Source organism: Polypterus senegalus, chromosome 2 (assembly GCF_016835505.1).
Source record: "Polypterus senegalus isolate Bchr_013 chromosome 2, ASM1683550v1, whole genome shotgun sequence".
Classification (NCBI taxonomy): domain Eukaryota; kingdom Metazoa; phylum Chordata; class Cladistia; order Polypteriformes; family Polypteridae; genus Polypterus; species Polypterus senegalus.
The window spans coordinates 141,980,056-142,001,914 of record NC_053155.1 but is presented as its reverse complement, the minus strand read 5'-3'; the positions used below and the strand labels follow the sequence as shown (position 1 = coordinate 142,001,914).

At 38.0% G+C, this 21,859-nt stretch overlaps 1 protein-coding gene across 4 annotated transcripts in view; it reads right to left on the bottom strand.

Moving 5' to 3' along the window:
* Window positions 1–3,545: 3,545 nt before the first annotated feature.
* Window positions 3,546–21,859, bottom strand: part of jade3 (jade family PHD finger 3) — a 67,878-nt gene continuing 49,564 nt past the window's right edge. For all 4 annotated transcript variants that reach the window (XM_039744730.1, XM_039744726.1, XM_039744728.1 and 1 more), the window contains 3 exons: window positions 19,975–20,430; window positions 19,282–19,399; window positions 3,546–7,383 (listed from right to left, as the gene is read on the bottom strand). In XM_039744730.1, the coding sequence (XP_039600664.1) occupies window positions 6,500–7,383; window positions 19,282–19,399; window positions 19,975–20,430 (1,458 nt within the window). In that variant the 3' untranslated portion in view covers window positions 3,546–6,499. The remainder of the gene's footprint in view (window positions 7,384–19,281; window positions 19,400–19,974; window positions 20,431–21,859) is intronic.

Below are 21,859 nucleotides of genomic sequence, written 5' to 3'. Positions count from 1 at the left end.
TCTACCATACATGCCTGATTGGTGGATTGCTGCAGAGATGGTCGTCCTTCTGGAAGGTTCTCCTCTCTCCACAGGACCACCTCTGGAGCTCTGACAAGAGTGACCATCGGGTTCTTGGTCACCTCCCTGACTAAGGCCCTTCTCCCCCGATCACTCAGTTTAGATGGCCGGCCAGCTCTAGGAAGAGTCCTGGTGGTTTCGAACTTCTTCCACTTACGGATGATGGAGGCCACTGTGCCCATTGGGACCTTCAAAGCAGCAGAAATTTTTCTGTAACCTTCCCCAGATTTGTGCCTCGAGACAATCCTGTCTCGGAGGTCTACAGACAATTCCTTTGACTTCATGCTTGGTTTGTGCTCTGACATGAACTGTCAACTGTGGGACCTTATATAGACAGGGGTGTGCCTTTCCAAATCATGTCCAATCAACTGAATTTACCTCAGATGGACTCCAATTAAGCTGCAGAAATATCTCAAGGATGATCAGGGGAAACAGGATGCACATGAGCTCAATTTTGAGCTTCATGGCAAAGGCTGTGAATACTTATGTACATGTGCTTTCTAAGTTTTTTTATTTTTAATAAATTTGCAAAATCCTGAAATAAACTTTTTTCACATTGTCATTATGGGGTTTTGTGTGTAGAATTCTGAGGTAAAAATGAATTTAATCCATTTTGGAATAAGTCTGTAACATAAAATGTGGAAAAAGATGCGCTGTGAATACTTTACGGATGCACTGTATATATCCTCGTCACACCCAATGCAAATCTTAGCATCTTTAACTCTGCCACCTCCAGCTCTGTCTCCTGCTTTCTGGTCAGTGCCACCGTCTCCAACCCATATAACATAGCTGGTCTCACTACCATCCTGTAGACCTTCCCTTTCACTCCTGCTGATACCCGTCTGTCACAAATTACTCCTGACACTCTTCTCCATCCATTCCATCCTGCCTGCACTCTCTTCTTCACGTCTCTTCCACAATCCCCATTACTCTGTACTGTTGATCCCAAGTATTTAAACTCATCCATCTTCGCCATCTCTACTCCCTGCATCCTTATCATTCCACTGACCTGCGTCTCATTTACACACATGTATTCTGTCTTGTTCCTACTGACCTTCAGTCCTCTCCTCTGTAGAGCATCTCTCCACTTCTCCAGGGTCTTCTCAACCTGCTCCCTACTATCGCTACAGATCACAATGTCATCAATAAACCTCATAGTCCACATGGTCTTCTGTCTAGTTTCGTCTGTCAACCTGTCCATCACCATTGCAAATAAGAAAGGGCTCAGAGCCGATCCCTAATGTAATCCCACCTTCACCTTGAATGCATCCGTCACTCCTACCGCAGACCTTGCCACTGTCACACTTCCCTCGTACATATCCTGTACAACTCTTACGTACTTCTCTGCCACTCCCGACTTCCTCATACAATACCACAACTCCTCTTGAGGCACCCTGTCATATGCTTTCTCCAAGTCTACAAAGACACGATGCAACTCCTTCTGGCCTTCTCCATCAGCATCCTCAGAGCAAACATCACATCTGTGGTGCTCTTTCCTGGCATGAGACCATACTGCTGTTCACTAATCATCACCCCACTTCTTAACATCTTCGACTACTTTATCCCATAACTTCATGCTGTGGCTCATCAATTTTATCCCTGTCGTTACTACAGCTCTGCACATCACCCTTATTTTTAAAAATTGGTACCAGTACACTTCTCCACTCCTCAGATATCCTCTCACTTTCCAAGATTCCATTAAACAATCTGGTTAAAAACTCCACTGCCATCTCTCCTAAACACCTCCATGCATCCATGGGTATGTCATCTGGTCCAACGGTCTTTCCATTTTTCATCCTCTTCATAGCTGTTCTTACTTCTTCCTTGCTACTCCATTGCACTGGTTCACTGTCTCCACATCATCAAACCTTCCCTCTTTCTCTTCATTCATCAGCCTCTAAAAGTACTCTTTCAATCTGCTCAACACACCCTCCTTCTTTGTGAGTACGTTTCCATCTCTATCCTTTATTACCCTAACCTGCTGCACATCTTTCCCAGCTCAGTCCCTCTGTATAGTCAATCGGTACAGGTCCTTTTCTCCCTCCTTAGTGTCCAAACTGTCGTACAACTCATCATACGCCTTTTCTTTAGCCTTCACCACCTCTCTTCACCTTGCGCCTTATCTCTTTGTACTCTTGTCTACTGTACGCATCTCTCTGACTATCCCAATTCTTCTTTGCCATCCTCTTCCTCTGTATACTCTCCTGTACTTCCCAATTCCACCACCAGGTTTCCTTTTCCTCCTTTATCTGTCCAGATGTCACACCAAGCACCCTTCTGTCACCCTTACTACTTCTGCTGTAGTTGCCCAGCTGCCTGGCAACTCTTCATTGCCACACAGTGCCTGCCTTACCTCCTCCCTAAACATAACCTTACAGTATTTCTTTTTTATCTTCCACCATCATTGGCTCTCCAATCCACTTGGACTTACTCCCCTTTTATTTAGTCTCTTGCACGCATAATATAGCAGCCTTCCTTCTCTCAATCATGTGAAAGAAAATGAGTTGCTTACAGAAAAGCTGACAAAGCTGTTTTGCTATAAGAGAAGGTTATTCATACAGGCGTCCGTTACAAGACAGGGTGCAGAAAGCTGACTTAGAACAACTTCCTCTTTAGGAATGCGTCTGTTAAGACCCAGGAAAGATGACCTTACTTCTTTAGGGCCCATCTGACACACTAAATAGAAATGGATGGCAGAATTGCACAATATAAGATGAAATGCTTAGGTAAACATGTTATGCTTTTTTGATAAGCTTGGGACTGGCATGGTGAAACACACTAGTTTTTGCATTCCCTGTAGCTGGGTTCAGGTCCTGCTCCAACACTGACAGGATTTTGGTTACACTGGACTGAACTTTATTTTTTTCTTCAGTCATTCAGATATAAAATTTTGTTTTGGCATGCACATCACTGCCTTGCTACATAATATGCCCTAACAATATGTGTTTTAGCCTACCTACATATGACCTATTTCTGGTGCAGTTTCTTCTACTCCTAAAGCAGCCTCAAGTCATAACGCTATCTCCGTCAACCTTGACAGGTAGTATGAGATTTCCAAGGCACAAGGCAGCCCACATCAGCCAAAATGTTCGGCTTTTTACTCATCTGCCAACAAAGTATTATTGTAGATTTGTGCATCCCATGATGTGCATGTAAATTATGTGAGATGACCACTTCAAGCCTGTGGTTAAAGGTATAAATGAGTCACATTTATTGTACAGTATATTGGACTAGGCTGGTCATATCCATGTTATGCTATTTTCACCCAAGGATTAAAAACAGCTGATCCTTATGCTCTCAGTAACTAACCTGAGATTCCGGTGATGGGGAGGGCGCAATTAACAAAAAAGGAAGTACTAAATTTAGATGTCCTCTGTTTCAGCATTTCTCTACTTATTAAAAAAAAAAAAACAAAAAAAAAAACCCTGAATGATCTGAAAAAAGTCAGACATGGTAAAATACTTCGTATAAAAATACATGCATATTTATTTTGTATATAAAATGTTTCAAACATAATTATTTACTGTCTCTACCTACCACAACTTCTAGCATATGATAGCTAATTTATGTGTGCGTTTAAAAAGAACAGAAACAACAATTTCATTTGTTCTCATACAGTATATCTAGGTTCTTAAGACATCAACTACAATGGCATCACAACTAGATTTTCTTGGGTATGTTAGCTCAAAACAATACCTGCTATGGTCACACAAACGTTGTGTAATGCAATACTACAGTATAGTATCGAGACAAATAGTTTCACCTTAGTGACTCTTTCCACTTTACAGCTGGTCAGATTAATATACAGTAATAATTCTGAGAAACACGGGGTATAACAGACCAGCTCCTGTTCTCCTTATTGCATGTGCCAATTGTAACCACAGTGCTCATTATAGTAACCTGCTCCCTGCATCTACATATATCTCTGTAAATAAATGTTAGATTATCAGTCATTTATGCAAAATTCATTTCTAACCAGTCTGGTCTGCTTCAGCCTGCTTATTAAATTTATTTTAAAGCTGATAAAGTAGCAAAAACAATGCAATGATTGTCAATAAGGAAACAAACATCTTTGTATGAATTTACACTGGTTAAAGGCTTTCAAGAATCACAAGAAATTTTACAAATGACAGGAGACTTCTTAAGGGTTGTCAAGGTTTCTGCTTCAACTACATGTCTTGATAGTTTATACTTATAGTGTGGTAGAAAACTGGAACAAAGAAGTGCTTCCTGGCTTCAGTCCTAAATGCACTTCCCCTTAATTTCTACTGGTTTCCTCGAGTATGTAATTCACAGTTAACTTAAAAGAATTCTGCTGGATCTACTTTATCAATGCCTTTGAGAACTTTGAAGATCTGGATTACGCCCCATGCATGTCTGAGACTAAAAAGGTTTCATTCTCCCAGTCTGTTGGAGTAGGACATGTCCTTGAGTTTGTGATGATGCTGGGTGGCGGGGGTTTAGCATTATATTCGATATATATGTGATAGCCTGAGATAAAGGTCAATCTTAAAATAATTAACGTAAAATACTACTATTCTGTGGTGGGCTGGTGCCCTGCCCGAGGTATGTTTCCTGCCTTGCGCCCTGTGTTGGCTGAGATTGGCTCCAGTTGACCCCTGTGACCCTGTAGTTAGGATATAGCAAGTTGGATAATGGATGGATGGATACTACTTCTGTCTCAAGACGAGTCAGAAACACCTTGAAATCTGTATTAACTATTTATTTCAAAGTATACCTTCACTGTTTTAGTTCCCCATTTTACTATGGTGTTATAGCAGCTGTCAGCACCAGGGAGACTGCATGTGAAAATACGCAATTGCTAGGCCAGTTTCTCCACAAGAAGAATATTTTACATGTTCTCTCCGATTTGGCAGACGCTCTCATTTGTTCTCTACAAATAGTGACCGGACCACTGGCTCTTACAGCGATACAAGTCTGTTTTAGAGGGCATTTGTATTCTGAAATGAACTGGCACTTAATCCAAAGCAAACTCATGCTTTCATATACTCCTGCTAGGACAGACTATTTTTCTTCCTATCTCTAAAATATCTAAAACACATCATGCTTTCGCTGCCAAACCCATTAAATTCCAATAATGGTTGTGGATGGGGGAGCTTACTCTGGTAGCTGTATTCAGTGATGGAGTGCATCCACAAACATGCGTACTCCTACACATGGCTAATCTGGACTTGATCTCAAAGCGAACATGTACACTTTTGGAATGCGAGAAGAATTAAATGATGCATTGATGGTTCTGCAGAAGTAGTAACTGAGCAGATCACTTACATGTTATTTACTACTTCAGGAATAAACATAAAAGCAGATTATTTTGAAGCATTCCTGTGGTTTTCAAGTGTGTACAATCATCTTTGTATATGTGATTGGGAGTCTCAGACAACCCTGCAAGCTTTCATATTTTCCAATTATTACATCAACCATAGGCTCACTAACCCATGAACTACATAAAGCTATTTAGTTTTTCAAAAGTGCCACATCCTTTAACCTTCCTATGAATAGAGGGTCACTGCAAACATTTTAAATTGGTCATATGTACCTTTCTGTCATGTAATGGAGAACGAGGATGATTTATAGAAACGTATTTTGTGGCTCTAACTTGTAGTTTAATAACAAGCAAGAACATAAGGCAAAAGAAAATGTAAAGTCGACACAAGTCATATAAAAAGAAGAAAAAAACCTTTTAGGAAGGGATGCTCATCACCTTTCATGATGTCCTCAAGGCTGGAAGGTGCTTCCGATAACTCCTCTATCATTTTATTGTATGTGGAAATGATTTAAAATGTATACAGAAATTGGTTCATAATTCATTCTCAATTAAAAATAAATTTTTTTAATAAAAACACATTTTAAGTATAGTTTCTTTTCTTTTATGGGTTGTTGACTCATTATTTACATTTTAATGCTGAAAAGAAAGAACAAAAGAAAAAAGGAAAAATAAACCCCGACTCAGTCACAGCAAAGGTCAAAAATGGTTTGACTTCAATGTGCATTCTCAAATCTATCTGCCCACCATTTTTGCAGAGGTAATCTTTTATCCTAGTCGGTAATCATCTTCATAATAATTGTATTATTATTTTAATGGATCTCTTTTTAATAGTGAAATCCCAAAGAAAACCAGCTACATGAATTCAAGTCACATTTTCAGAACATACTTTTTTTTTTAGCAGTGTAAAAAAAATTTTTACACAGTGCACACCTCATGGCAGTAACGCTTTCTCCAAATCTCTTCTAACCGTAATTATATAGCACCATAACACAACAGCTTAATGATCGAAGATCATTTCTGAGACAGAACAGTGACTCACAGTTGCTGTTGAGCAGTCAATGAAACTCTTGGCACATCATTTGTCTTAAGCTCTGAAAGACAAATACAAATGTTCAAGACGTGCAGCATTACAATATCTTTCCAGTTTTGTCATCACCTTTGCACAGATGAACGCTGAACTAATTTTAGTTTGTTGCAACTGCTGCTTTTGCCAAAATTCCTACCAGGACTTTCACATTCTGAGCTATTGCGCTGTAGGAGTAGAAGCTTACGCTTGTCATTGATCTCAGGTTCAGAATCGCTCAGTTCAAGATCTGGACAGTAGCCATCGCTCTCCTGGTAAGAGCGTTTGCTACCACTCTGTCTCTCAGGGACTGATTTGGCCCACAGGCGCTCCTTAGTGGCAGCTTTTCTTGAGGATTTTTCGGAACTCCTTAAGTCCTCAGTTGTTCTCACAAGGCTGTCTGTGACCTCTTTGAAAGAGCGGCTGAAATGTTCCATAGCTGACTTTCGAAAAGTACCTCCTCCCTGAACAGAAAAATGGTTAGATAGACCTTGCTCATATGTCGTTTGACAGGAGCTGTCCCTGTGTTTCACTGCCTTGTCTACCACTCCATTGGATTTGCTGGGACAAGCCCTTTCCTGGTCAAGTTTACTGTCTCCATTTGAAGACTGGACATGCATACCGATGTGAAGTGCTGAAGGTTTCCCACGAGGAGTACTAGAAAAGACATTGCTAACTCCTACTGTCTCAGGCTGAGAATGCCCTGAGCTTGACAGCAAACCATTGTAATCATCACCTTTGTGGACTCGATGATGATGCGACTTAAGTTTCTCACTGGCTTTAAGGAGGCTGAGCATAGCAACAGTACTACTCTTGTAAACATTACCACTGTTATCAGGGCACAAGGGTCCATTTTTTGACTTGGAGACTGTTTTACTGGTTCCTGAATTCACCTTTGGCATCTTTAACTTCAAAGTTATTCTGGGAGGAGTTCTGAACAGAACACTTTCTGGAGGGCATGACAAAGGAAGTCCTAAAAAATAAAATGTGGCTTTTAAAAGCAGTGTATAAATGCAAAGATAAAATTCTTATATCATCACTATTATACAATTTACATTCTCATTATGCACAAAGGTTAGTTGATCTTAACACTGTTCAAAAAAGGACATTTAAAATAAAACCACATTTGTTTGTCAAAATATAATTGTCTAGTGTCTGTTTATATAGTAATCATTTTGGAGACCTGTGGATAGGAGACAGACCTAAAACCTAAACCTTTGGTTGGATGGCCACTGCCTAAGATAATTAAAAGTAAAATATTACAAATATATTTTTTAGATACACTACACATTTAACTGTTATAGAAAAATGAACTGTTTAAAACAAACAAAAAAAAACCAAAAAAAACCAAAAAAAAAAAAAAACCAAAAAAACCACAAAACTAAAAAAGGAATACAAAAGAAAATTGAACACTTGCATAAAGGATTACAGCGTGAAGATATCAACACCTACCGAACTAGTAAAATTACAAATTAGAAATGCATGGATTGACCACTCCCCCTAGAACAGGCCAGTTTTATATTTAAAAAATGTGAAACAAGCACTAATAATATACTGGAATAATCTAATTCTAGCAAGTAAAAACAAGAATATTGTATAATATTATAGTAATAAACAGAGATTAAAAAACACAAAACAAAAAAAATAAAATTAAATTACAGCAGCTTCAATGGGGGAAAAAAAAACTCAAGGTTGAATATTGCCACCTCTTCCTGCATATGGTTTTTCAAGACAAGCTAAGAAGGTGTGGGCGATGTACTGAGAGTTCCTATTTTAGGAATCTAAAGAATGCATCTTGGCTTCAGTCTATGATATTCATTGTGCAATGGAAAACTGAGAACAACAGCATGGCATAATTGTATAATTATGATGAGAATTCCATCCTGGTAATCTCCTGGAAATAGTGGCTTACATTTGTATAAATGAGGCAGTTGGGGTTCCCTAAGAAAACAGCTACCACAAGTAAGTTTTTTATTTTCCTATGAGTAAGGGCATGCATCATTGTGAGAATAACCAACAAATCAGCGCAGAAACAGCAACTGTGCAGAAACTACTGTATACTCTAATGTGATGGGGGAAACTGAAGCGGAGTACTCAGATTTAAGTTGTCAGTTTACCAGTGATTCTACATAAGCTAGGTCCTGGTGGTGTCTGGAAGCTGTGTGTTGATTGCAGTGCTAGACATCTTCTGATTTCAAAATGAAGTAAGCTTGATGTATTTCACATTTGCTGCAGTCCATTTCCGAGAACCAACCACTCCATTTTATGGTCCTCAACTTTGCCTGTTTGTTTGCTGGTCTGGATTAGAGCTTGGAGAGCACAACTGTAAACACGTATCTGCTACAGAATTTCTGCCTGGCAGAGACCATGATGATGCAGAATTATCACTTGTGGCTGTACTCAATCCTGCCATAGTGTAAAATTTTCATCTCTTTAGTGTGTTTGTCTCTTTCCCAGTTGTATTCCCTCTATATATCTGTTTCTATTTCATTTAATTACTTTGGTTCATATACTGGTGTGTATATATACATATACACATACTGTATATATACACACACGCATAAATATACATACATACTAGGGGGCTTTGCCCCCTGCTCACTTGCCAACCCCCTGTGCGGGGCCTATGCGCTAATCATTTCCCGGATCTGCCAGAAGAATCGTACTGTGCTTTTGGATAAACATGAATATCAACTCGGTCTTTGATATCTCCGTCTTTCGAAACCATTATCGCTGACAATTCATCACATGTTGGTTTATTATATATGCGAGTGTGATTTTTCAGATTCATATAAAATTCCAAGAAAATGTCCGTGTTTTTTGGATAAATTTCGTGTAAGGTGCGATACTTTTGGATGTATGGATTTGTATCCTATATTGGCTGTAGAATTTCTATTAAGTCCGATCGTTGAACTCTTTCAATCCTATATTGCATTGCTTCTCCGTGATCATAAATATACACCTGACTGAATTGTGGTTTCTTTGAAATTAAACTTGTCATAGCTTTAATTGTTGCAGGACCACAGATTGTCATAGTGTATGGTCCTGAATTGTGTAAATCTACATTTTGAGCATTGATTGATGCCAAAGGATTTATTGTAGTTTAGGATACTTTGCCTTTAAACTTCAAAGCCGAACAACAACAACATACTTCTGTCATATCACCTATGTCCATATATTCTATCTCATTTCGTTGTTCCGTTATTTCACCGACTAATAATTTCCGTTTGTTCTCGCTAATGTGAACTTTAATATCAGTTTTTTTGTGACTTTCAAATTTTTTTACTTTCATAATCTCTAATCTGTTCTGTATGTGTATTGCGCCAACGTTTTTGAACCTCTTTACGTTGTTCTACTTTGTCTTTTATTTCCGGTCCCAAGCGTGGTTAAATCTCGTGGCACAAAGATTCGTCTCGCAGGATTTGAAATTATCTCTCTGAAAAAGTCTTGTCCCAGGATTTTTTTTATATTATATATATATATATATATATATATATATATATATATATATATATATATCTGAAAAAGTCTTGTCCCAGGATTTTTTATATATATATATATATATATATATATATATATATATATATATATATATATATATATATATATATATATATATATATATATATATATATATATATATATATATATATATATATATATATATATATATATATATATAATTCTGGGTAGTCAGACAGGGCAATGTATTTCTACAAATTACTTTTTTTCTTTTAAATTACTTCCTCTTAATAAAACTTTCAGTACATTTCCTGGAATAGGTATGGTCATTATAATGTTGGAACCTGTTTAAACCACCTATTACTGATTTACTACTTGGATTGTGTTAAAAAAATGCTTTAGTTGCCTCACATTTTTATGCAATCGTTTTGTTCACCCCACTGAATTAAAGCTGAAAGTCTGCACTTCAATTGCATCGGAGTTGTTTCATTTAAAATTCATTGTGTTAATGTACAGAACCAAAATTAGAAAAAAGTTGTCTCTGTCCAAATATTTATGGACCTATCTGTACTTATGTCCCACTATCTCACAGTAATGTACAAAGTGTATTTAGGTTCCACTGTTTTTTCTTTTTTGTTTGAAATACAAGAATGTGAAAGTTTAATGTATATGAGGCCATGGATACTGCCTATAACACAAAGTGAAAAGCTGACGCATACCTGTTGTACCCAAAGATACATTTCTCAACAGTGAACATCTCTGGCATGTGAGATCTTTAGGTAAGGAAAGTGAGCCACTTAAATTCATTCACAGCTATAGGATGAGGATCAGTGTGGCTTGGAAGTAAAATGAACTGACATTAAACTGCATCCGGCCCTGTAAGCGGTCCTCTAGCTTACAGACCAGAAACTAAAGGAAATGTAATGTATTCACACACTGTTACGGCCTACCAAAAGTCTAGGGATACATAAATAGGCCGAACACAAATGAGAGAGAGAGGGAGACAAAGCACCAAAAGAAAACTAAAATAAAACAAGCTCCATTTAATGTCTTAATAAAACAATACACAAAATATGGAGAAACTATACAGAACAAGCAAGGCAGGAGAACCACATTAACATAGCTGTCCAACTTCAAAATTCACAGCAAGATACAAACTATATACATTTATTACTTAACTGGCTAACTTACAGTTAACAGTTAAAATACAGCAATTAATTTCTAAAAAAGACTGCCATATTCATAAAAAAAATAAAAATCACTACACTCTAATAAAACTAACATTGACAAAGAATGAGGCATATCATTTAAAAAAATGTTACTTACTGATATCGTTTTTTTTCCACTTTGATTTTAGCACTATGACGTTGCTGTTTTTTTCACTTTGATTTTAGCACTATGACATTGCTCAAATTATCACAAGTAGTATTAAAAAAAAAAAAAACTATTTTAAACTTATACATTTTAAATAAAATCTGAATTCATATTCACAATGCTACTGCTTAGTCCAACTAGCTTTTGTGCAGCTAAAACAAGAGAACCAATGCAACTAGTCAGATGGCTAAGTGCATGGAACATTTTACTAGTAAAATTCAGAAGTATAGCATGTACTGTGTTTGTGGAGCAGCCTCTGTGTGAGGGAGAAAGATGATGCTGGACCCTTCCAAAAGTTCCATTAATTGTTAGTTAAGGTAATACCACCTAAGCACCATGAGCCTTCTAGTATATTTATTATATAAGAAACTAGGGGGCTTTGCCCCCTGCCAGCTTTGCTCGCCAACCCCCGTTTTTGTTTTTCCGGATACACACAAAATTTTTTTTCTTTGAATTGTTGCTATTTCATTAGTTTCACTTTTATTTCAGAACTTTTGTAAAAACAATACTTGGAATCTTTCGAGTCCCAATGTGCTGAATCTTTTTAATGAGGTCAGAGAAACAGAGTAATCATTTCTCTTTCTTTGCGCTAACGCGATGTTTACTTTCTTTTTTTTTTTGACACTGTCGTTTTTTTCAGCTTTCATATTCTGTATCTTACTCTGCATGTGTTTCGCACCTACGTTTTTTAAAAATTTTTGAATTCCAGTTTTCATTATCTCTAACCTGGTCTGCATGTGTTTGGCCCCCTCGGTTTTTAACCTTTTTATGATGTTTCACTTTGTTTTCTACTCTGTCTTATTTCTGACCTCACTTTATCCTGCCTTTTATTTTTATTTATTTATTTTTTTTTTAAAAATGACACTTGGTCCGTGGTGATTATTTTCCCTTTTCGAGTAATAATTTCCATTTGTTCGTGCTCCTGTGATCTTTACTTCCTTTTTTTTTTATATCTAATTTTCCTACTTTAATATTCTTCAACTTTCTCCACATGTGTATCGCTATTTTTTTTTTGAGCCTTTCAAATTCCACTGCTTTCATAATCTCTAACCTGCTCTGCATGTGTATAGCGCCAACGTCCGGACTGGACGTGCTAATACCACCCCCACCCCCCATCCCCAATTCCACTTGTTCCGGGCTGATAATTACTTATCACTATTTTCATAATCTGTAACCTGCTCTGCATATGTATAACGCAAACGTCCATGATTGGATGTGCTTTTTTTTCCAATTCCACTTGTTCTGGGCTGATAACTACTTTCCTTATTTTCTGAATTTGCACCTAGATTATTTTGCGTCTCTTTTCTCTGCACTGCTTTCTTCTTCGCTTAGTCGTCCATGTTTCATTTATAACGTATTGTCCTTATACGCTTTATATGCGCTGAGAGCCCTGGATCTGTGTGTGCTCAAAGCCTCTTTTACACAACTGAGTGTTTTGCTGGCTGCCCTTGCTCTTATTTACTTGTAAGTAGGACGTGTCTTGCAAGAATCTTATGTTCTATGTCATCGCGAGACGATTCTGGATCAATCTCTTGGCACAAAGTCTCATGTTTAAGGCCCCTGCGAGACACTCCGTAGCCAATCTCTCTAGTCTTGCAGGTCTTTTAAGTATCTTCCGTGATCTTAACGCAAAGATCACGTCTCGTCACCCTACTGTTTCTCTCCAGGATTTATTTATTTATTTTTTTAAATAATAGAGAGATGTGCATTTTCTGATGGAGTTTTGGGTCACAGAACCAAAATGCCCACCAATGAAAATTCATTCACACTGTAAAATATTCCACCTACACACCCGAATGGTATGCATACCATTCTGCTTACCATAACATTTCAAACAACTTTGACAGCATTCTAGACGGTTTCATCCATTATTTACTGCTTCTTTTACATTTTCTGATATTGCTAGACTTCTGCAAATACATCTCTGTATTAATAAAGTATGTGTATTAGGGAACAAATTTTTTACATTTCTAGAAAAGCATATACTTCTGTATTTTCTACATCAATATTACATAATGTGATTGGTGTTCAGTATAGAGATTTTGATTTGTTTCTATATTATTAAATGTGTGCAGTGCTACTACCTTGTTAATGGAATAGTGCTAGATATATAAAAAGGCAAAGAACTAGGCTTTCAGTATAAATGGATAAATACACACTTGTTACTGAATATGAAACAGGAAGAATGACTGCACAAAATCAAGACCATCAAAAGTTTCTGAATTATAAGTTTGCTTTGGCTTCTGACAAAAGTCTCAATTCTTTGCCTGCTTCCTTACTGGTTTATTTTCATACACATTGGTTTTAAAATGTCATTTTCATACCAGCACAACTTAAGTGACAATTGCTTGTATTTTTGGGTTAGCAGTTTTATACACACAATTAACAGTGGATTTTCTACATTTGCTACATTATTAATGTTAACATTCTGTAGGTAATCTTAAAAGATCGTTCATTATATATCTTCCCAACAGTCCACACACACACACCACTTATATTAAAAGTAAAAAGAAAACCATCAAACCCATGAGTGAAAGAGATAATTAATGTTTTCTTTGCTAGTCCATTTTGCCGAAATTACATTGCAGCAACTCAAAATTGTACTAAGTAGTTGTATGGCCCCCATGTACTTGTATGCATGCCTGAGAATGTCAGAGCATGCTCCTAATGAGATGACAGATTGTATCCTGGGGGATCTCCTCCCAGATCTGGATCAGGGCATCACTGAGCTCCTGGAAAGTCTGAGATGCAACCTGGCAGCATCGGATGGATCGAAATAATGTCCCATAGGTGTTCTTTTTCACTAAAGAAACATAGTGAAAGTTAGACCTCTTATATCATTGAAAGATGCTGAGAAATTAGTTTACGCGTTTGTTTTCAGTCGACTAGATTACTGTAACGCACTCCTCTCAGGACTACCAAAAAAAGACATAAATCGTTTGCAACTAGTGCAGAATGCAGCTGCTAGAATCCTAACTAGAAAAAAAAATCTGCGCACATCTCTCCAGTTTTGATGTCACTACACTAATTACATGTGTCATTCAGAACTGACTTTAAAATTCTGCTTATGGTTTAAAAAGCCTTAAATAATCTCGCCCCATCTTATATATAGGAATGTCTGACACCTTATACTCCAAATTGTAACATCAGATCCTCAAATTGAGTATCTCCTTAGAATTCCAAGAACAAAACTTAAAAGAAGTGGTGAGGCGGCCTTCTGCTGTTATGTACCTAAAATCTGGAATAGCCTGCCAATAGGAATTCGCCAGGCCAATACAGTGGAGCACTTTAAAACACTGCTGAAAACACATTACTTTAACATGGCCTTCTCATAACTTCACTGTAATTAAAATCCTGATACTCTACATCCAACTCATTATAATAACTATTCATGGTGGCTGTAAAATCTGTACTAACCCCTACTCTCTCTTCCGTTTCCTTTTGGTGGTGGCGCATCTACTCAAAGCACCATGATGTTCCAACAATGATGGATGGCTTAAAAGCCAGAAGTCTGTATGACCATCAACATCAAGTGACTCCGTGAGAACCCTAAATACGAAGAGGACTATCTCGTTTATGTTAGGTAGAATGCACAGAGGGGACTGGGCGGTCCCGTGGCCTGGAACCCCTGCAGATTTTATTTTTTCTCCAGCCGCCTGGATTTTTTTTTCTGTCCACTCCGGCCATCGGACCTTACTCATTTTCTATGTTAACTAATTTTTTCTTATTTTAATTTCTTATTTTGTCTTTTTTTTTTCCTCATTATGTAAAGCACTTTGAGCTACTTTTTGTATGAAAATGGGCTATATACATAAATGTTGTTGTTGTTCTATTGGGTTTAGGTCAGGCGAGCGTGGGGGCCAGTCAATGGTATCAATTCCTTCATCCTTAAGGAACAGCCTGCATAGTCTCGCCACATGAGGCCGGGCATTGTCGTGCACCAATAGGAACCCAGGACCCACTGCACCAGCATAGGGTCTGACAATGGGTCCAAGGATTTCATCCCAACACCTAATGGCAGTCAATGTGCTGTTGTCTAGCCTGTAGAAGTCTGTGAGTCCCTCCATGGATAAGCTTCTCCAGACCATAACTGACCCACCAACAACCCGGTCATGCTAAATGATGTTACAGGCAGCATAATGTTCTCCATGGCTTCCCCAGACCCTTTCACGTCTATCACACATGATCAGGGTGAACCTGCTCTCATCTGTGAAAAGCACAGGGTGCCAATTGACCTGCCAATTCTGGTATTCTATAGCAAATTCCAATCGAGCTCCACAGTGCCGGGCAATGAGCACAGGGCACTACAGGACGTCGGGCCCTCAGGCCACCCTCATAAAGTCTGTTTCTGATTGTTTGGTCAGAGACATTCACACCAGTGGCCTGCTGGAAGTCATTTTGTAGTGCTCTGGTAGTGCTCATCCTGTTCCTCCTTGCCCAAAGGAGCAGATACCGGCCCTGCTGATGGGTTAAGGACCTACTACTGCCAGTCTCCTGGAATTTCTTCCATGCCCTTGAGACTGTGCTGAGAGACACAGCAAACCTTCTGGCAATGTAACATATTGATGTGACATCCTGGAGAAGTTGAACTACCTGTACATGTAGCGTCCAGATATTGCCTCGTGCTACCACTAGTAATACTGACCATAGCCAAATGCAAAACTAGTATTAAAAAAAAAGTCAGAAAAGATGGAGGGCAAAAAGGTCAGTGGCCTCCACCTGTTAAACCATTCCTGTTTTGGGGGTTGTCTCATTGTTGCCCCTCTAGTGCACCGGTTGTTAATTTCATTAACACCAAAGCAGCTGAAACTGATTAACAACCCCCTCTGTTACTTAACACTAGAATTAACAGAGCCTACGAAAAAACTAGTAGATCCATCCCACTTTAAATCGCTTCTTAAAACCGTTCTCACCTTTCCGCCACCGCCTTTTGTTAATCTAAATGTGCTGATAAAGAAAAGTCCCAAGTAGCCGGCTATTCCATCCCCCCACCGACTTAGAACATGCACAAACTTCTCCCAGCTCATGCCTTGATTGATTATCTGGGAGTGAAGTGGAGTTTTAGAGTGGAAATAATAGATCATTATGTGGAATACACACATTTGACATGTGTTCCGTTTCAACAGTAATCCGTGTAAACACATTTTTAAAACAGAAACGTTTTTCATATTGTAGTAGTAAATGACAAAATGTAGGCATAAACTATATAATGTATGAAGCCTGAAGTCCAAATATCAAATTAACAGTTTCACAAAAGGTACAAATAACAGAACAAGTATGCTTTTCACCACGCAAGCTGTCGTATCAACCGCCTACTGTAACTTGCTTTATTTTTTCTTCACTTATAGTCTAGAATAAAAGTGCACTTATGTTGGTGTACAAGTATAACAAAATGTTCCTGTGTTTGAGCGACACAGGTATGCTCAAAAAATAGACGTGTAATGAATGCCACGAAAAGTGCATGCAGGCACTGCAGTTTGCAAGCATTGGTACGAGAATGCACCTATAAGTACGCTGCAGAGCTACAGCGCATCTTTATGTGAAAACAGAGGTGTCAGATTTGGTAGGGAAGGATCTTGAACACGACTGAGAGAATGAAAAGTGAATTAAAAAAAAACTAACCTTTATAAGTATCATAAATTACACTGGCTGTTACACACTGAAATCAAATGTATGTTTTTATTTAAAAATAGTAAGAATAAGAGCAGTTTACTTCTCAAAAGAGAATCGTGTGGGATCGAACTCATGACCTTTTGATTACTAGTCAGCAGCAGATACCATTACGCTACCATGGCAGTTGTGATAAGTGTGTGTCAATATGGCATGCTTAAAAAAAAGTGTTTACAGCGATCGGTTCGTAAGGCTATAGCGTGAACTCCTGTAGTGTTAGTTTTCTCTGTTCAAGGTTTTCTCAGTGTTATTCAATGTTTTTACATTTAGTTTACTATTACACTGTGCATTCTATGGTATGATTAACTATTTGTGTGCTTAAAAATCTTTAAAATATATATATTTACATACAGCTTGTACGGTCCGGAACGGATTAATTGTATTTACATACAATCCTATAGGAAAAATGACTTCAGGTCATGACCAAATTGGTTGCGACCAGAGTTTTGGAACGCAATGTATAGCGGGTCCACAGCTCCCATCAAAAAAGGCCAGTTTTAATAAATAATCACCGCACTCGCGGCTTAGCGAGATGGCGTGGCCAAAGTGGTTCCTGAGGAGTTTGTGATGTGGGCGTTTCTCACCTAAGTGCACAGGTGAGAAGCGGTCCGCATCCGTAATTGTTTCCAGGAGCTGCTGATTGCCACGACTCTTCATAAATAGAATTGCAAGTCAGCTAAACGGAAAAAGAAGAGAACAGAACAGGAAAGAACGGGAAATTGCAGGAGAAGGCTGGAAGCAGGAGGAGAAAGCTGGTGCAGGAGAGAGAGAGCGAGAGAAGGTTCGCTTGCAGCTGAGAGCAAGCGAGCTGCTGAGCAGGGAGCCTGGGTGTTTGTCTCAGTGTTATTCAATGTTCTCACATTTAGTTTACTATTACACTGTGCATTCTATGGTATAAGTAACTATTTTTGTGCTTAAAAATCTTTAAAGAAAATATATTTACATACAGTTCATACAGTCCGGAACGGATTAATTGTATTTACATACAATCCTCTTGGGGATAATTACTTAGGTCACGACCAAATCGGGTTACGACCAGAGTTTGGAACGAATTATGGTCGTGACCCGAGGTTCCACTGTACATATATACACACACATACACACACAGGGCTATTCAAAATGAAAGAGCAGATTTCAAAATTTTATTTCAAACAAACTGTATAAGACAAAAACACATTCTGCACTTCACTGGATAGAGGAAAGTTCAAAGTTTGGTCCTATGCTCCTTGAGGTTGCATGAACTTAACATGAGCACCATGTGTAGTGAGAAACATCAAAACGGTAGACCATTTCTTGCCACACACGAGTCAACTGGTCCCTAGTTACTCAATTCACAGCTTCCTCAATTTGATGTTGCAAACCTTGAAGATAGGTGGGTATAGGTAGAACAAAACACTCTTTCCTTAATGTACCCACATAGATAAAAATCACAAGGAGTAAGGTCTGGAGACCTGGGAGGCCATAAACAATGAGCAACATCTTGTTGTCCACCCATTTCAATCCATTTTCCTGGAATGATATTGTTCAGGTAACGCCGGATCTCCAAGTGGAAATGAGGTGGGGCACCCTCTTGCATGAAGGTCTGGCGTTACCTAAATGACACCATTCCAGGACGATGGATTGGAAGGTTCCACCTACGGCCGCTAATCTTCAGCCACCTTGCATTTCCATTTAGCCACTAAAAGGAATGTACAGTGGCTGAACACAACCCCACGATGAGAAAAAAAAAAAGACATACTCATAAGGAAATTAAATGGTTATTCAAAATGGATGAGAAAAAAAAATAAAGAAACATCATAGCTATGTAAGTATTTAAAACACTGTTAACTACACACACGTATTTTTAAAGTACTGTTAAAATGAAACAAACAAAAAAAAAAAAAACAAAACAAGCTTTACCCTCAACAAAACTGCTGAGATATGGTTAGGGAAGATCATGTGGCCAACACTTCATGAGCACAACACTGATTAGGTAAGCACCCATGTGGAGTGGCTCTTACATACAACTGTCAGGCAAGGCTGTACTACACTCTTTAGAAACAACAAGCCCATAAGATTTAATTGGTGGAGGGGAAATTACCCTACTTTTCCACTGTGATGGTGTTGGTATACCTCTGTGTTCTTGTAGTTTCTTACTGTTAATCCATCCTTGCCAAGTAATAGAAAAAAAATCAGTCAAAGTGGATTTGAGACCATTACTCCAAATGATCTTAATAAATAGGTGGAATTATGCTGCCATCTTTACTGGACCATCCTATATATGTTTAGTAAATTTGGGGTGGATATTAAGGAAAAAAAATGCTTTCTTAAAAACTGTAGGTAGCATATAACAATAGATAAGGCTGAAGGGCACAAACATGCTTACCTGTAGCCAGCTCCTGGTTGATAAGCTTCACCTGCATACTAAAGATCTGCTCCTGAGCTTTGCTGTGAGATAATTTTAGCTTCTCTCTCCGGCTTACCATGTAGCAGAGATTTCTTACCTACATTATCACAAATATGAAAGAAAAAAAAAACAAAACAGCTAAATTAACTACTATAGCTCAAGATTTAAAAGACTCCACACAAGTTATATGAATTGCATTACCCATTCAGCAACCCAAGTATGATCATAAGACTCACAAACAAAACAAATAACACACCCTCAATAAAACAGTTCAATAAGCAAATAAAAATGAATGGCAAAATACAAAAAAATAGAAGAATGTTCAAATAATCTCAGTGCGCAATCAGTTTTTTTTAGTTACAATGGACCTTTCCAAATGATAGTAGACTATCAATAACATTGAAATGGTGCCAGAATAATTGTGTCAGTATCACCAACTCTGCTCTTCAGTTCAACTAACTTACAAGTCACTGTCCCCAAATACAGAGGAAGAGTGGTGTTTGAAAAACCAAGATGGTCAGCCAAAAACAAGGTGTTAGGTTGCAGTGAATAACTGAACAAAATTGCTTAATTATGTATTATTTACTTCTAGTATTTATTTTCACTAATTACACAATAAGCTGTATATTTCGATGCTCAGCAAAATCCTATGCAGAGTGCTAATGAACATACCCGCTCAAGATCTTGGCGTAAATGCATAAACATTCTCATGCGTGTATGAATGCTATCTTCTTTAGGGTGCAAAAGTGCATTTTCTCCCGCATTGGGTGGTAACAAGGGCTTGTTAAAATTAGACTTTCGCTTAAGTTTCCAGTACTGGAAGATAAAGTCCAGGACATACTCAGGCAGGCCAAGTTCAACAGCAGTCTCTTCCACTTGTACCAGAGCAAAAAACTCTTCCTCCAATTCCTTCAGCTTCTGGGCCCTAAGACTAGTCTTCTCAGTCTCTGTAGTTGGTTTGGGGTGTGAAGGGCTTTGCCCAGGTTCTCCTGATTTAGGTTTGCTGTGCTTTAAACAGTAAGATTTGAATTTGACTTCATCCCCCTCATCCAAAATAGTCTTCATCTCCAAGTTGTATTCAAATGCACAAGTCACATGGAAAGCTGTGATACAACTTTTCACAGAGCACTGCAAGTACAAAAGGCATAATTAACATCATTTTAGCAAACTAAGACTTAAAGTTATATGTCTCACTTTTTTCTAATCATGGAAATATTTATCAAGCAAAAAACACATATAGCAAAATAATGTGAAAAACAAGTTAAAACATGCAGGCGCAAGGCAAAAAATACCCATTGTTTGTATTATATACACAGATAGGCCAAAACATTATGAACTGAGGCGTGGACTCTACAAAACCTCTAAAGGTGTCCTCTGGTATTAGAAACCAGAGGTTGTATTTATAGAACTTTACATGGATTTGAGTGTGAAAATGTGTATGCCAAAAAACAGGGAAAAAAAAAAAAATCAGATTTATAAAACTTGGCATACATACATTCCTAACTCAATCCTACCATCTATACTGTATATGTTGCATGCTAATCAAACTCATGCATGTGCAATCATGATGCTGCAGTACTTCAATTGTCTGGTATACCAGACTCCTTTCTGACACACTGAGACTCTGACATCTCCACTTTATCTGTCCATTTTACACAAAGGAACATGAAAATCATGAAAAAACATTATAGCATCTATACTGTTTAGAAGCCTGTGGATGGAGTATGGCACTGATGTCTGAAGAGGTACCAACTGGCACATGTAATGAAATGATTCATGTTACAATGAAAAGTACTGGCCACATAAAACACAGAGGGTTCAGCCAGTTACTTTACCAACATGCCAGTCACTATGTAAAGTACCGTCACGTCTGCCAAAGTTACTATGCCTCAAAATAAATGAACCATGGGTTGAGATACAATGATTGAAGGCGACATCACGGCATCACATATGACTTGTGAATTAATGGAATGTAACTACTCACATTTAACAAAAGCATTTTCATTCTCACTAGGTGCTGTTATTGCAAAATGAGTGTAAATGGCTCCAATTATGTTAGTAGAACAGGGCACTGCTGCTTTTATGTCAGTAAACTCATATTTTATGTATTTACACTCAGACCATACAAAAACTGAATGTAATGCCTCAAAGGTCAGTTAATGGCTTTCAGCATAGCAAGTATTATGGAGTGAAGACTGGCTGTGATACTGTTGACCTATTGGCCAGATCCCTGATAAGTTTCAGTAAGTAGGCAATATAAACTAATAAAACAAAATAAATGAAATAATAAACAAAAACCTAAAATATTTTTCAGTACAAAAACATAACACTGGCTCTCTTAAAAGGGAATAAAAAGCAGTCTGTACATCATATTCATTTTTGAGGTGTAGTATGTTTGTCACATCAACGCACATTATAATGGTTCACTGATATTATTATATGTGTGAGTTGTCACTTGCCTGGTTTACCTGTATTTCCCTACATTATCTAAACTGTTGTCATTTTCCAGTTCTCTGAAATGTTGTGTATGCCATGTGTCTCAGCTGCCGTAAATATA